At 43.0% G+C, this 12,381-nt stretch overlaps 1 protein-coding gene across 1 annotated transcript in view; it reads right to left on the bottom strand.

Annotated features, from left to right (window-relative positions):
- Positions 1-4,449: 4,449 nt before the first annotated feature.
- The window catches only part of LOC130383658 (probable phospholipid-transporting ATPase IIA), a 29,610-nt gene continuing 21,678 nt past the window's right edge, over positions 4,450-12,381 (bottom strand). Inside the window, exons 22-28 of the mRNA XM_056591444.1 lie at positions 12,018-12,082; positions 11,508-11,663; positions 10,061-10,125; positions 9,669-9,777; positions 9,041-9,098; positions 8,347-8,550; positions 4,450-6,803 (exon numbers count right to left, since the gene is read on the bottom strand). Of these exons, the coding sequence (XP_056447419.1) occupies positions 6,667-6,803; positions 8,347-8,550; positions 9,041-9,098; positions 9,669-9,777; positions 10,061-10,125; positions 11,508-11,663; positions 12,018-12,082 (794 nt within the window). The 3' untranslated portion in view covers positions 4,450-6,666. The remainder of the gene's footprint in view (positions 6,804-8,346; positions 8,551-9,040; positions 9,099-9,668; positions 9,778-10,060; positions 10,126-11,507; positions 11,664-12,017; positions 12,083-12,381) is intronic.

Below are 12,381 nucleotides of genomic sequence, written 5' to 3'. Positions count from 1 at the left end.
CATGCGCCAAGGCATTTCTGCGGCTTCTCTCAGACAGTAGCGCACAAGAACTTCATTGTAGGGATAAAAAAAATACTGTAGGCTGAGAAAAAATACGAAAAAATAGTCCCGGTGCCTTGATACGGTAGCCTATAGGCCTACATTACATTAAATTGAGCTGCACGGTTTAAAGACTGTCCTCTGTTTGCAGTGGTATGTCTTTCAACATCGTTAATGCTTTGCTAGACCAAATGTTGTGCTTCCAACTGTTTATTTTATTTCACTGAATTATGAAGCCAGACAACTTGGTGGTTAAATCCTGCTTAGCCATCTTGTTTCCATGTTGTTAATAACTATATTCAATGGAAACTTTACTGTTGTTTATCCCTTGAATGGAATGTTTGTTATTTTTAAATGGAAAGTTGATGCATGTTATACCTGGGGGAAAAGTAATGAAAAGCGTCCTTTTTTTTCAAAGACGCTTGAAAAAGTACTGAAAAATAGGTTCCTCTTAACAAGTTGTAAAACTTTTCAGGTACAATTTCAGGTAATAACATCAACATACATTTTGGCCTAAGTTCATGTTTTTAAATTATTGTCAATATTCAATAGTTTCCTTATTAAGATTTGAATGAAGATTGTGCTCTGCTGTATTGAGGACATGAAAGAGTAAACATCACCCAGCAGCACCTCTTCCCCCCAACAAGTAAGTTCAATCTCTCAGAACCTTCTCTCACAGCAACAACAACAACATACTTATATATATATTGACCCACCATGAGATCAAACACAACAGTCAAGAAGTGCAACTTGTTTGAATTTGTCGCGGCGCTAAACTTATCAACCTCTACTGAAACTGCACCTACAGAGACATACTACCATACTACTCCAAATCATGACAGCCATGCATTTACGATTGCAGATGATTGTCAGCAGATGTACGTTAACAGGAAGCCTGCGAGGCTGCACGTTTGGATCGGCTTATGTGGATCCTCGGCTCGTATGTTCGAATAATTGAAAGCATCCCGTATGTTTTTGGGGAGGAGAAGAACAGCATGTTTGCAGTTTGATGGAACATCCTCTTGTGTGGATCATTGGAAGCAGAGGAGCTTCACATGTTTCAGGTTCTGAGATAGTGGAACAACATGTCCTGACCATGCAGCAAGATGCAGCTTATGTTATTTTATTCACCTCAATTTCTTCTCAGAGATGGCAGGATGTTAGGATGTCTCAGCTGTTGGTGGCTGATTATAGGATGACAGCTAATATGCTAATTACATATTCCACTTTTCTTTTAATATTGTTAAGTATACACAAACCAAATAAATGTTCTTACTTACTTTTACTTATTCTCCTCAATGGCCTTTACTAACCATTTTGTCTTATGCCAACTTGGAATTAAAACCTCAACCCATGAAGGCCGTCAATGGAAATAAAGAATTACATGTAGCAAATCCTTCTCTTATTATGTTTCTATCAAAGTCATCTAGCTGGAAATATGTGTACACCAATTGCATTGCCTGAAACAGTGCTGGCATCTATGAAGTCAGACGCCAGCCAGCTCATAGGAAAATCAGAGTTTCCTTGTTGGGCGAAGAGAGGATCTGTTTTGGATTGCGTTAGATTAGGCGGTCTGATATAGTTTGTGCTGGAGACTTTTGGGTGAGCAAGGGGACTGACTCTGTAACCTGTAGTAGCTCGAGGAGCGCATGTTTCTGGGGGTAACTCTGTGACTGGGTCTCGTCTAACACATGTAAGTGACTCCACCACTATGGAACTCTTATGCAATTGAAATTATGAATGAGTAAATGAAAACGGCACAGGCTGGGAAAAGGAAAGCTGCCTGAGTCCAGACAGCCAAAATGCATTTCCGTTTTTTTAAACTTGGAGAGCCAAATTTTTCCAAGTCCGTGCAGTATTTTCCATCACTCGAGAAACAGCTCAGTGAAGTAGGCTAGTCTGGGTTAGAGCTTTGCCCCCTGTAATAGTTTTCCAAGGCTAACATGTGTGATTGAGTAGTTGAATCCAAACAGTGGAACTTTGATATGGAAATGCTACACTGAAACGTGGCTCATGGAAATTCTATCGAGGACATTTTGGGGGCAAAAGTGTGCATGAATTAAAAAAATAGAAGAGTGGACTAAATCATTTGCCTGATATTAAATAAAAATGTATTTTCACGTTATTTATAGCAAGGAAGTTAATATAATTGTACACTTAACTTCCCAATTTATTAATGTTACTGGGACACAATTGACTTTGGAAAATTAGGACTTCTGAAGAAATTACTTTTGTAGAGTGCTACATAACCCTTTCACTTTAAAACATATGTATGTGATACTATTATTTTGGATGACAAAAAATCTGGGGCATTACTTAAAATGCAAATATGTAGATCATTCCCCTTAACCATTAACACTCATCACAGGATCTGTGCGGCCCTCGAAGCAATCATAACCCTTTATTGGCTGAGACAAGTACTGGACCAATCCTATAGCATGTGTCGGTCTGCTGTTAAGACCTGAACCAGTCTGACATGTAAGGTAATTTATAACCCAGCCATAACATGCCTCAATGGATAATACGATACCGTTTCTAAAAAGCTTATTTATTTAGATCAAAGTTTCTTATAAAAATCTAATAAAGTACATTATTTACAAACCCTTGATGAAAGATATATGCACTTAACTGTTTCACATAGAAGGTGTTTCTTTCCCTCCACGCAGATTGTAGATTTTTGAAACCATATAGATTGGATGGATATAAGTAGAGCTTGTGAGGCGGCACGCAGCCCACCGCTGGCAGACTTTGCTTTGGAAAGCGCTGGTGTTGCCATTGTGTAATAAGGAATCCTGCTTCCTTCCTGCCACAACTAGAGATATGTGGAAAACATTTAGCTGCTTTTTCCAAACACTATGAACTCATATGTTCCATCAGTATGGAAACTGCATACCTCCATGCCGGATAAAACAACCTTGTTATGTAACCTGATTCAGATCGATATTCTGGAGTGTCTTGAGTTCAGTGGAAAGTTGCAGACTGACTAGCTCATGGAGTTTTCCCTCTTAGCAGCCACAGTGTGGAATAGTAACAAGGAGACAGGATCACTGTCTCTGGCTTCATTACACTCTGCCTGACCCGGCATTTCAATTCTAAGTCCACCTGTCCATATCCTCTACTTAAACAAGTGCCACAAACCAATAACCGCCATCAAATATATAAACACATCATAAAAACATTCCAATCTAGCGAGCTTCAGGTAAGATATACAGTTTCACATACAGCTTTGATCTGAACATCACAGGGAGATTTGATGTTCAGTGTGATGATGGATGTGTTGCCCTGGTGCTCATGCATCACAAGGGGTCCCACACAGTAGGCCAGGAAACACATCTGCACAGCTTCCTCAGCCCTGATGGGTGCTAGAACAACTCAAAGCATTCCTATCCTACTCGGCTATAAATAGCCCTAGAAAAAGGGTGTGTGTGTTCGTTCTTTGCAATGTTTCTACGGGGTGCCTGGCATCACCAGGGTCCTGTGTTTACACAGGACTAAGAACAGTATATAGTAAACAATTCATCTTCCCTGAATAGTTGGGTAAGTACCATTTAATGTCAATACAAACTAAATGTAATGGTGACTAGGCCACTGCAAACGTAACACTGTGCTGCTATACTGTAGCACACACTGTATACTACAATGCATTATTTATTATTATATGCTAGGCTAATTATGCTATCATTAAGATCTATATGTTGCGACAAAACATCATTCATTCTTCTCTTTACCAAAGTGGTTATGACGCTCACAGCAGCCCCAGTTGACCTGTCACAAACTTCCCATAGCATCCATAGTGTTGAGTTCTCTAGGAGAGGGTGTTGGCATGGTTACGCTGGCCGTACGGTTGTGTCTGTCCCACACGATTTCCATAGCGTCATTTGTCTTAGCCACTCAAGTCAATGAGCGTATGACATATTTTTGGTGTATTCTGTCGTGAATTAGAAAAAGACAGACACTCTCTCTTACAATGTTCCATTGGGAGGAGCATGTTAGGATATTTCCAGAATGGAAAAAACAATCTAGTAATGAATGTTGTGAGGTGCCAATAATAAGACGTAGCAATATGTATGCTTCCAGCCAGGATATCTAACGCAGGTCCCATCAGTGTGCTATACCCGTTTCCAGTTTTTCTGAATCAAAACTCACTGACCTGTTCTCTCCACTGATTGGATTGTACATTTGGCCGTCGTCCAATCGGGCGCCCCGTAGAAGCCCAAAGAGGAGACCTTGAACGTCGGAGCCAAGAGGCGGCTCTGTTTGTTCTGGGGTGGAATTTCAGCTTTATAAGACTGATTAAGTTTATGGGTTTCCATTAATGGTATAAACCTACGCACTAAGGCCATAAAATAATAGTGAGTTTTGACACTGAAATACAGTTTGGTACAATTACAAGGGGTTTAAAAAAAAAGTCTGACTCAACTAATCCCAATTCATTCACAACATCCCGAATGGGCAATGCAAGAAGTCTTCATTTAAAATGAAGTATGACAGTGATAAGTAATAAACAAATACATGATTTATCTTTTTGCATAGAACTATTAGTTTATAACCATCTCAAACGGCAGGGGAGTGACTTGGTCTAAGAGAGTGTGTTGATTATGAGATGGCAAAGGGGGTCTGAAGATATTCTGCCACCAGGGACTCCCTCCACTGGCGAGAAAGGGGCTCAACATGTCGGGTATTAACTCAACGTATAGGATTCAACACATTATGGACACACTTATACACACACATATGCGCACGCACGGAGACCAAAAAAAGAAAACATAAGATTTTATTCATCATCATAACATTATCCACTCAGTTCTTCTTTTTTTTCTTTCATTTCTCGAGAGATAAGTTAATATAATTAAAACAAAAAAATGCTTAATCAAAAATAGTTATTTACAAGCACGATCACATTAATCATGGCTTAATAAAACACGTGTTAATTAACCTCCATTCATCATCCATTTACAATGTCCCTATAACAAAAATGTGTAATCATTATAAAGGTTGTGCAAAAAGTTGCAAATTAAATGGGTTTAAACTTTTATATTTATTCAAATATGCCCAATAAATCAGTACGGATGGCACCTAGTAGCTTATTTTTTCCTCCTGGTTTTCTACAGGTTACCATCATGAGCACAGTCACCATTTCATCATGATATCTGTAAAACAGTCCACAAACACACTTACACAAGGTGAAAAACAAGCAAAATCATTATAACCATTTGCTTCATTTGCGGCAAGTATAATTAATTCCTTAGAGGAAGATGAGAGAGATCTCAGTAATTGAGAATGTGTACTAATTCTGAAGTGAAGATTTCCACAACCTACTTAGCTAAGGTTTTTTGAATCCATCCCAATCATATATGACTCAGGTCAATTCATGGGGGTTAGCTTTAGCTTTGGCCTTTTGGCCGTTTGGTCGTGGTCAATAGAACCAGACAAGAGGGCAGCTGGATTTAGCTTTGGGTCAGTGCATCGGAGTGAGTCATCATGCAGAGCTAAAACATGGCCAGTGTTAGCTTCTAGAAGTGGACACATAGGAGGTCAAGTATCCCTGCTTGTACATCTATAGCTCCCCCCCTGTGTGTGTGTGTGTGAAAGAGAGGGAGAGAGGAAGAGCGAGCATGGCTTGTACACACCGCCAGTAAGGAGCCACGACGGGCCGCAGTGAACTTTTCTCTTGGCTGACCATGTTCCTTAAACACAAGACATGGGGCTGGTTTAACATCAGAGACCAGGGGTCACTCCAAGTAAACAACCACACCGCCTCCATCATGTTGAGGTTGAGTAGCAGGAAATGACGCACAAACAAGTACACAACGAACGCACCAACACGTTCCATGCTCAGTGAAAATGTTTCAGCGTATAATTATCAGTAGCCATTTATAGCGCATGGTTAAGGGATAGTGTGAATCGGGTCCTGAGAATATATGACCGGCTTGGGCTGAAATAAGCCTTCCCTCTTTATGGTTTTGCTTTAGATATGACTCTAAAAGATCCTTACAGCCCCCATAAACCCACCTGTCTACACCTCGGCAGAACTAGGGGAAGAGCTAGCCTCATGATTCACTCACATAACGCGTCTTTCTCATACATTTCCAACTAGGGTTTTTAATAATGCAGATTTCGAGACGTCTGTCAGCATTTACCGCCCGATGCTTGTGTGTTAGTATTAGTAAGTTATTCTATTGACATCTTCCAGTGTACGGAGCTCTGTGGGTGTTGTACCACGATGAAGCCTATCCCATAGGCTATACATCACACTCATGCAGCATAAAAACACCAGTGTCAACCACCAGTAAAAACACATCCAAAACAATCACGACTCACTTTCCCATTCAGCAACAACAACAACAACAAAAAAAAACATCCAAACAAATCGTTGATCTTCTTTTTCTTTCCTTGCGGATGTGCACCGGAGGGATCGGTTCAACCGGAGATAAACAATACATGAATGAATAAATTAATAAAGGGGGGGGGGGGGGGGGGGGATGCAGGGCTCCTCTTCCCCCTGGCCCTCCCCTGAAGCGCGGGCCGGGCCGCGTTGCTGCTCCCTCCCGGTGTAAACGAGCCCGGCGGGAGGCTGGTGGCAGGCGGGCGTTAGGGGGGGGTGAGTGTGAGGGCGGGGCTCCTCCTCTAGGAGGTGAGCTTGGAGTAGCTGGGCGGAGAGAAGCGCCGGCGCAGGTACTTGAGGATGTAGAGCGGCAGGCAGCTCACCAGGGTGATGACCGTCACCTTCCACAGGAACGACACCGTGGCGATGAAATACACGTCTGGACAGAGGGGGGGGGGGAGGTCACAAGGGGTCAGGGGTCACGATAAAGGTGGGATGTGTGAGAGACGCACAGAGCCGAACCATATATAGGGTATGATTAAGATCAATGTCCTACAAAAGAAGACAATAAAAAGAAAAAGGGAAAAGTATGATTTTTGATAAAACAATTAAAAATTCATGAACGTAACAGGATATGTTGTCAAACAATGTCTTAAAGAATCATCAAAATCAACAGAATTTAGCAATAGTATATTACAACATTAATACAGTAAATAAATGCTGCTTCGGACACTGCTATTCTTGGTAGTGCTAGGAATAGAATTATGGATAAAGCCTATTATGCTTTGGAAATAGGAAAATAAATAAACACTGGAAAATAAATAAATGCCTTGGATAAAATGTAACTAAAATTAGGTACAAGCTATTGTTCTAAATAAAGATGTTTTTAGACTAAATTTGACTTTTAAGACCGAAGCCTAAAAAAGTTACCCAAATAGGGCAACTTTTGACCACATTCCTCTCATGATTCTCAGTGGTCTAGATTGCAGGCTAAAACTGAACCTCCCCACCCTACATAAAGGCCCAAAATAAAGCGTTGGAAAGGTTTGAAAAGCTCCATTTTAAGGATGTATGAATAATCTAAGCAAGCAGAAATGCAATTGACATTTTCCTTCACGCAGGCCAAGAAATAGAATATCCAAAAGCCTGAAAACAAAGATCAGGGAACATAAATAGCATGTTTACCTTTGACAAGTTTATAAAAAAAACCACTAACAAATCTGGATTGTATGTAATAGAATAAACAAAAGAACAAGTCTAGTTTGCATTGTTTGCAATGCGGTCGCAGAGGCAACAAGGATTTCCCCTGTAATATCACGCTATGCCAACATGTTCTCCGGAGCAGGGCCACGCGTCAGCATGTTCACCTTGGCTTTCCTGACGGCCCAACACAACAAGGGACAATGGAAGCTCCCCGCAATTATTATTACACACTGCGTTATTCCAAGGTTAGGAAGCTCTGGACACGAGTAATCCCCCAAGACGGATATGTTTAGAATCAGCAGATCGTATTTTTCGGTGTCCACAAGCAAATGTCTAAATAATTAACCGTCAAACCGGCTTGCGTAGAACGTCTATGAATAATTGCAGTGGTTTCCAACCGTTCTGGGCCTGTGATCCCGAGTTAAGGTCAGCCTCAACTTGCGGGAAAGAAGCATGTAGGTATTTGACAATACATTTTAGATCAATAAATATGATTAACACTTTTGAAAGGTCTGGGAGACACCCATTGTTTTTTCTCTTTGAACATTGCGACACGCTGATTAACAGCAGCCGTTTCGCTCTTGGACACAAAGCATTCAGTTGTTTGTTACAGATGGGGTGTGTACCAGACCTTTCAAAACTGTTAATTGTTTTTTATTGATAAGAAATGTAGCGTCAAACACCTAGATGCTTCTCGACCACGGCTGCATATGCGACTCCAAAGTGTGGTGAAACTGAATGAATGTGTTCAATCCGTGTGTATTGATGTGCTCTCTCACCGATGTAGTCGTGGAGAAAGACGAGCGAGGCCACGTAGCAGGACAGACTCAGCAGCTCGGCCACCATCATCAGCCAGTGCCAGGTCTGGACGGTGAGGGCCACCATGAGCAGCTCCGTGAGGATGAGCGAGGTGAAGGAGATGGCCACGATGTGGACGAACTCAGACTCAAACAGCAGCATGGCGCCGTACATTATTATGCTGCCTGCGGGAACAGGGACGAGTCACATGACATGACGATACCTCAAAACATGACATAAGGGTCCTTCTTTTACTCCGATTACTCGGAACAGTCTGTTCCCATTTAAGACGGATGGAATTGAAATTAAAAAATGAGTAGGCCTGAAATGCTGAAAGAATGGCAGGATAATGTGGAGTGTCAAGAGTGTTAGGCTGTTGGAGCCCCAATGTCTTTGGAAGATTCCCAGCCTCTTCCTGCTCATAAGTGACATGCATCAAAATTCTCTGCAAGTCTCTTTGCATAAAAGTGTGACAAAAGAGTAAACTAGACATCTGTAAGCAATGAATGGTTGGCTTTTTAAACATTATCCTTTCTGCAATTTTTACTCCACAAAAGGCAGGCAAATTAGGCATTGAAACACAAACACACGCAAAAATGATAGCGCAATCTCACAAAATATCTTAAAATGCTGTGTTTGCACAGGAATTTGTTTATTATGTGTGATAAACCGTACCTTGGTAGATGCTTATTAGCACCCATATTAGGAATGTTTTGAAGGAAAGCGGTCGGCCCTGTGAAGACAAAAACAAGTCAATAAACGATAAGAGCAATATAATATATTTGGAATAATGTGAGGATCAAGTGAGGATCCCTCCGTAGGAGTAGGGTTAGGGTTGGAGAACAGCCAATAAATGCTCAGCGTAGTTGGCATACAGTACCAGTGTTGTTAAGAAATGCATTTAAGACAGGTCACCTAGCCACAGGCAAACATCTCCTCAATGTACTAAAAGGCTTCCTATTTTTCTGAAACATCCATGTTAAGTCTGTTCCAGGAATAAGTACAATGAATCAAGGAAAGCTTGTGAAAAGCTTGTGTGTTGGATGCATCTGTTTTTTGGACAACAAATCGGCTTTTTTGTGGCACAAAAGTAAAGCATTACATCTACAAGTTTCTAGACAGACAATCTTCTCAGGAATGTTTGGCAGATGCACAGACATAGTCTCTTGATCTCTTCTGGATTATTTCACTGAATGTTGTCAACAAGAGAACCATTAAACTATGCTGCCCATGTCCGTGAAAATCGTAGAATACAATGCTTTTTAAAGGACCAAACATCCAACCACAGTGTGCCGTCACACACCTTCAGTAGATCTTTGTATAACTCCGGGTAGAGCATGGCCACCTCTGACTTCACATCCTTGTCCAACACCAGGGAGAACACGGGGAACATGGTGTAGATGGTGGAGTAGCTGCAACACAAAAGCCGTGGTCAGTCAGGGCGGCCGTATTGTATTTGTATTGCATTGTGCTAGCATTGCGTTTTCCACCTGCACAAAAATATCCTTCTACCATCGGGATCAGTTCAACCTAAAAGTGCATTTCTGCGATGACATAATGTAACCCCCGAACCCCACCCCCGATTCTTATGACATGAAGCTGGACAGGGCTTGAGGCACAGAGAGAATGTCAAGTGAAACAAAGCGAGCAGATGCCCAAGGGAGACGTCACGCTTAGTTAAAGTATTTAGCTCACCCAACGATTAGGAATCCTTGGTAGAGCGGGACAGAGGCAAAGTAGAACACAGACGAGAAGACGGCCTGCGAGCAGAGAGCACAACGTTGTCATTGAGCTATTAAGTGTGAGTCATCATTTACTCGCTTTTCATATTTAACGCATGAGGGCATTTGGAGAGGACCCGGGCCTAGAACATACCAAAACACAAGTCAACAACAAACTGTGGTAAAAGAGGATAGCAGCATGTCCAGTATCTAAGCGAGAAAAACATTCACGCCCAAATAACTACAATGAGGAAATAAATAATTCACACCACTCACTACTAAAAGAGGTCTTAATGCCAATGATGTTGAAAGACCCCCCAGGGCTGCAACCATTGCCGTTTCGGCATTAATAACTCTTTCACTTAAGACCCATTCTATCAAACATGTGGATGGGGATATGAATATTTAACATAGAATATTGACGCAGCCAGACAGATTCTCCAGCCAGGTGTGCCCAGGACTGAGACGTGTCAGTAGTTTGTTGTGGTTTGTCTCGACGTGACAGACAGGAGCCATGTGGTGCAGGAGGAGGGGGGCCTTGTGAGGTCTCAAGAAGGCCGAGCGGGTCAAGTGAGTCACAGGCTGTCCCACAGAGGTGGTGGTTGTGGTGGTGGTGGTGGTGGTGCAGGGGGGGGGGGGGGGGGGGGCTGGACCAGGACCTTGGATGCAGCTGTTGGAGTGGGAACTGGGCAGAAAGGCCACCACGGTGCCCACTTGGTCTGACTCATCCAGGACCGCGCCCTTTTGATGGTCAGACCTTTGAACGGAGCCGTAGCGAGCTTGACCACTGGACCTTGCCGATCATCCGTGACCTTAAGAGTCTGCTTTGGTTTTGTCTCGTTGGCTAAAACGTCTGAAGCGCAAGATCTTTTTTTAACATCAAATTGATTTTTCACTTCCTTTTTTGGGGTAGCTAGAATCCTCTTGACCGTTTTTGTAACTCTCGACTCACATGAGCCAACGAAGTTGATACACTGAAAACGAACACACCTGAATGATACACCTGATTCCGGTCACTAGGGGCGTCAAACCCAGTGGTTGCCTAGTGCAAATCAATAAGCTGTCAGGTAACGACCCTCACAAATAAAATGCAAAACAAACCATTAAAGGTGACATATCATACCACCAGGTGTGAGTGCGATTAACTGCTACAAGCCGTTTTGAAAATCTGCCCCTTCTGACATCACAAGTCGACGTGTCCACCTAGATGTGTGCTGGATAGATCAGTCTACCAGCCTACCCAGTGGACTGTAGCAAACGTTGCTCATCTATCTGTCATACATTTGGGTGGACCCACTTGTGATGTCAGAAGAGGCAGATCTTCAAACGGCTTGTAATGATTAATCAAACCCACACCTGGTGGTCTAAGATGTCCCTTCTAATGATACCCACAGTGGTTATGTGTCAGGAGTAGGGCCTACCTGCATGGTGCTGATGCAGAGGCTCCTGTGGATCACAAACTGGCTGAGGGCGGCTGACCTCTTGTAGCTGTTGCGGCCGTGGACCATGAGCAGCCGGCCCAGGTGCTTGAACTGAGTCACGGAGAAGTCTGCAGCCAGCGAGGCCTGCTTACCTTCCTGTCGTTGACAACACAAGGGGGGGGGGTGGTGTTTGAAGGTCAGCAAAGGCATTACCGGGGGTTACCGTTAGAGCACATGAGACAATATTAGAATGAATGTGTTGGGAAGCGATTGAAGATCAAAAAAGTTTCTCTATCATTACCCGTTCTATCATCCTAAGCTCAGTGCCATTCCCTATCCCCTCCGTTTCCCATCTCTCGTCACATAGTCAAAAGTAAAAAGACAGGAATGCTCGGAGTTGTCAGCCCTCCCTTGACATGTGACAGCCAATATTGGCAGGAAGGACCACAGGGGGTGCGGCGGCAGGGAGATGGCCGCGGCATTGTGTTGACGAGAGGGACAGATTCTTACTTTTCCCTCCACTCCCACGCCACAGTCGGCTTCCTGGATCATGCTGACATCGTTTCCTCCGTCCCCTGAAAGACAACAACAGCCGTCGAAGTGTCAGGATTCACATCTATGACTCACCGCTGCGTGTGGGTACGTGATGTCTGTGCATGTGTGATCTCCGTACGTGCGTGTGTGTATGTGTGCATGTGTGCGTGTGTGATATGTGTCTGTGAGATTGGTTTATTTTGTGTGTGTGTGTGATCTCCGTTTGTGGGTGTGTGTCTGTAATCCTGGGAAACCGATAGCTTATCTGGAAGCACACATTGCTTTGTTGGATCAATTGTGCAGTTGGACGGCCGCAGCAGGGCGTGGGGGCGGGGAGACT

The sequence above is a fragment of the Gadus chalcogrammus genome, chromosome 1 (assembly GCF_026213295.1).
Source record: "Gadus chalcogrammus isolate NIFS_2021 chromosome 1, NIFS_Gcha_1.0, whole genome shotgun sequence".
Lineage (NCBI taxonomy): Eukaryota > Metazoa > Chordata > Actinopteri > Gadiformes > Gadidae > Gadus > Gadus chalcogrammus.
Note: the sequence above shows the minus strand (reverse complement) of the source record. Positions and strands in the feature narration are given on the sequence as shown.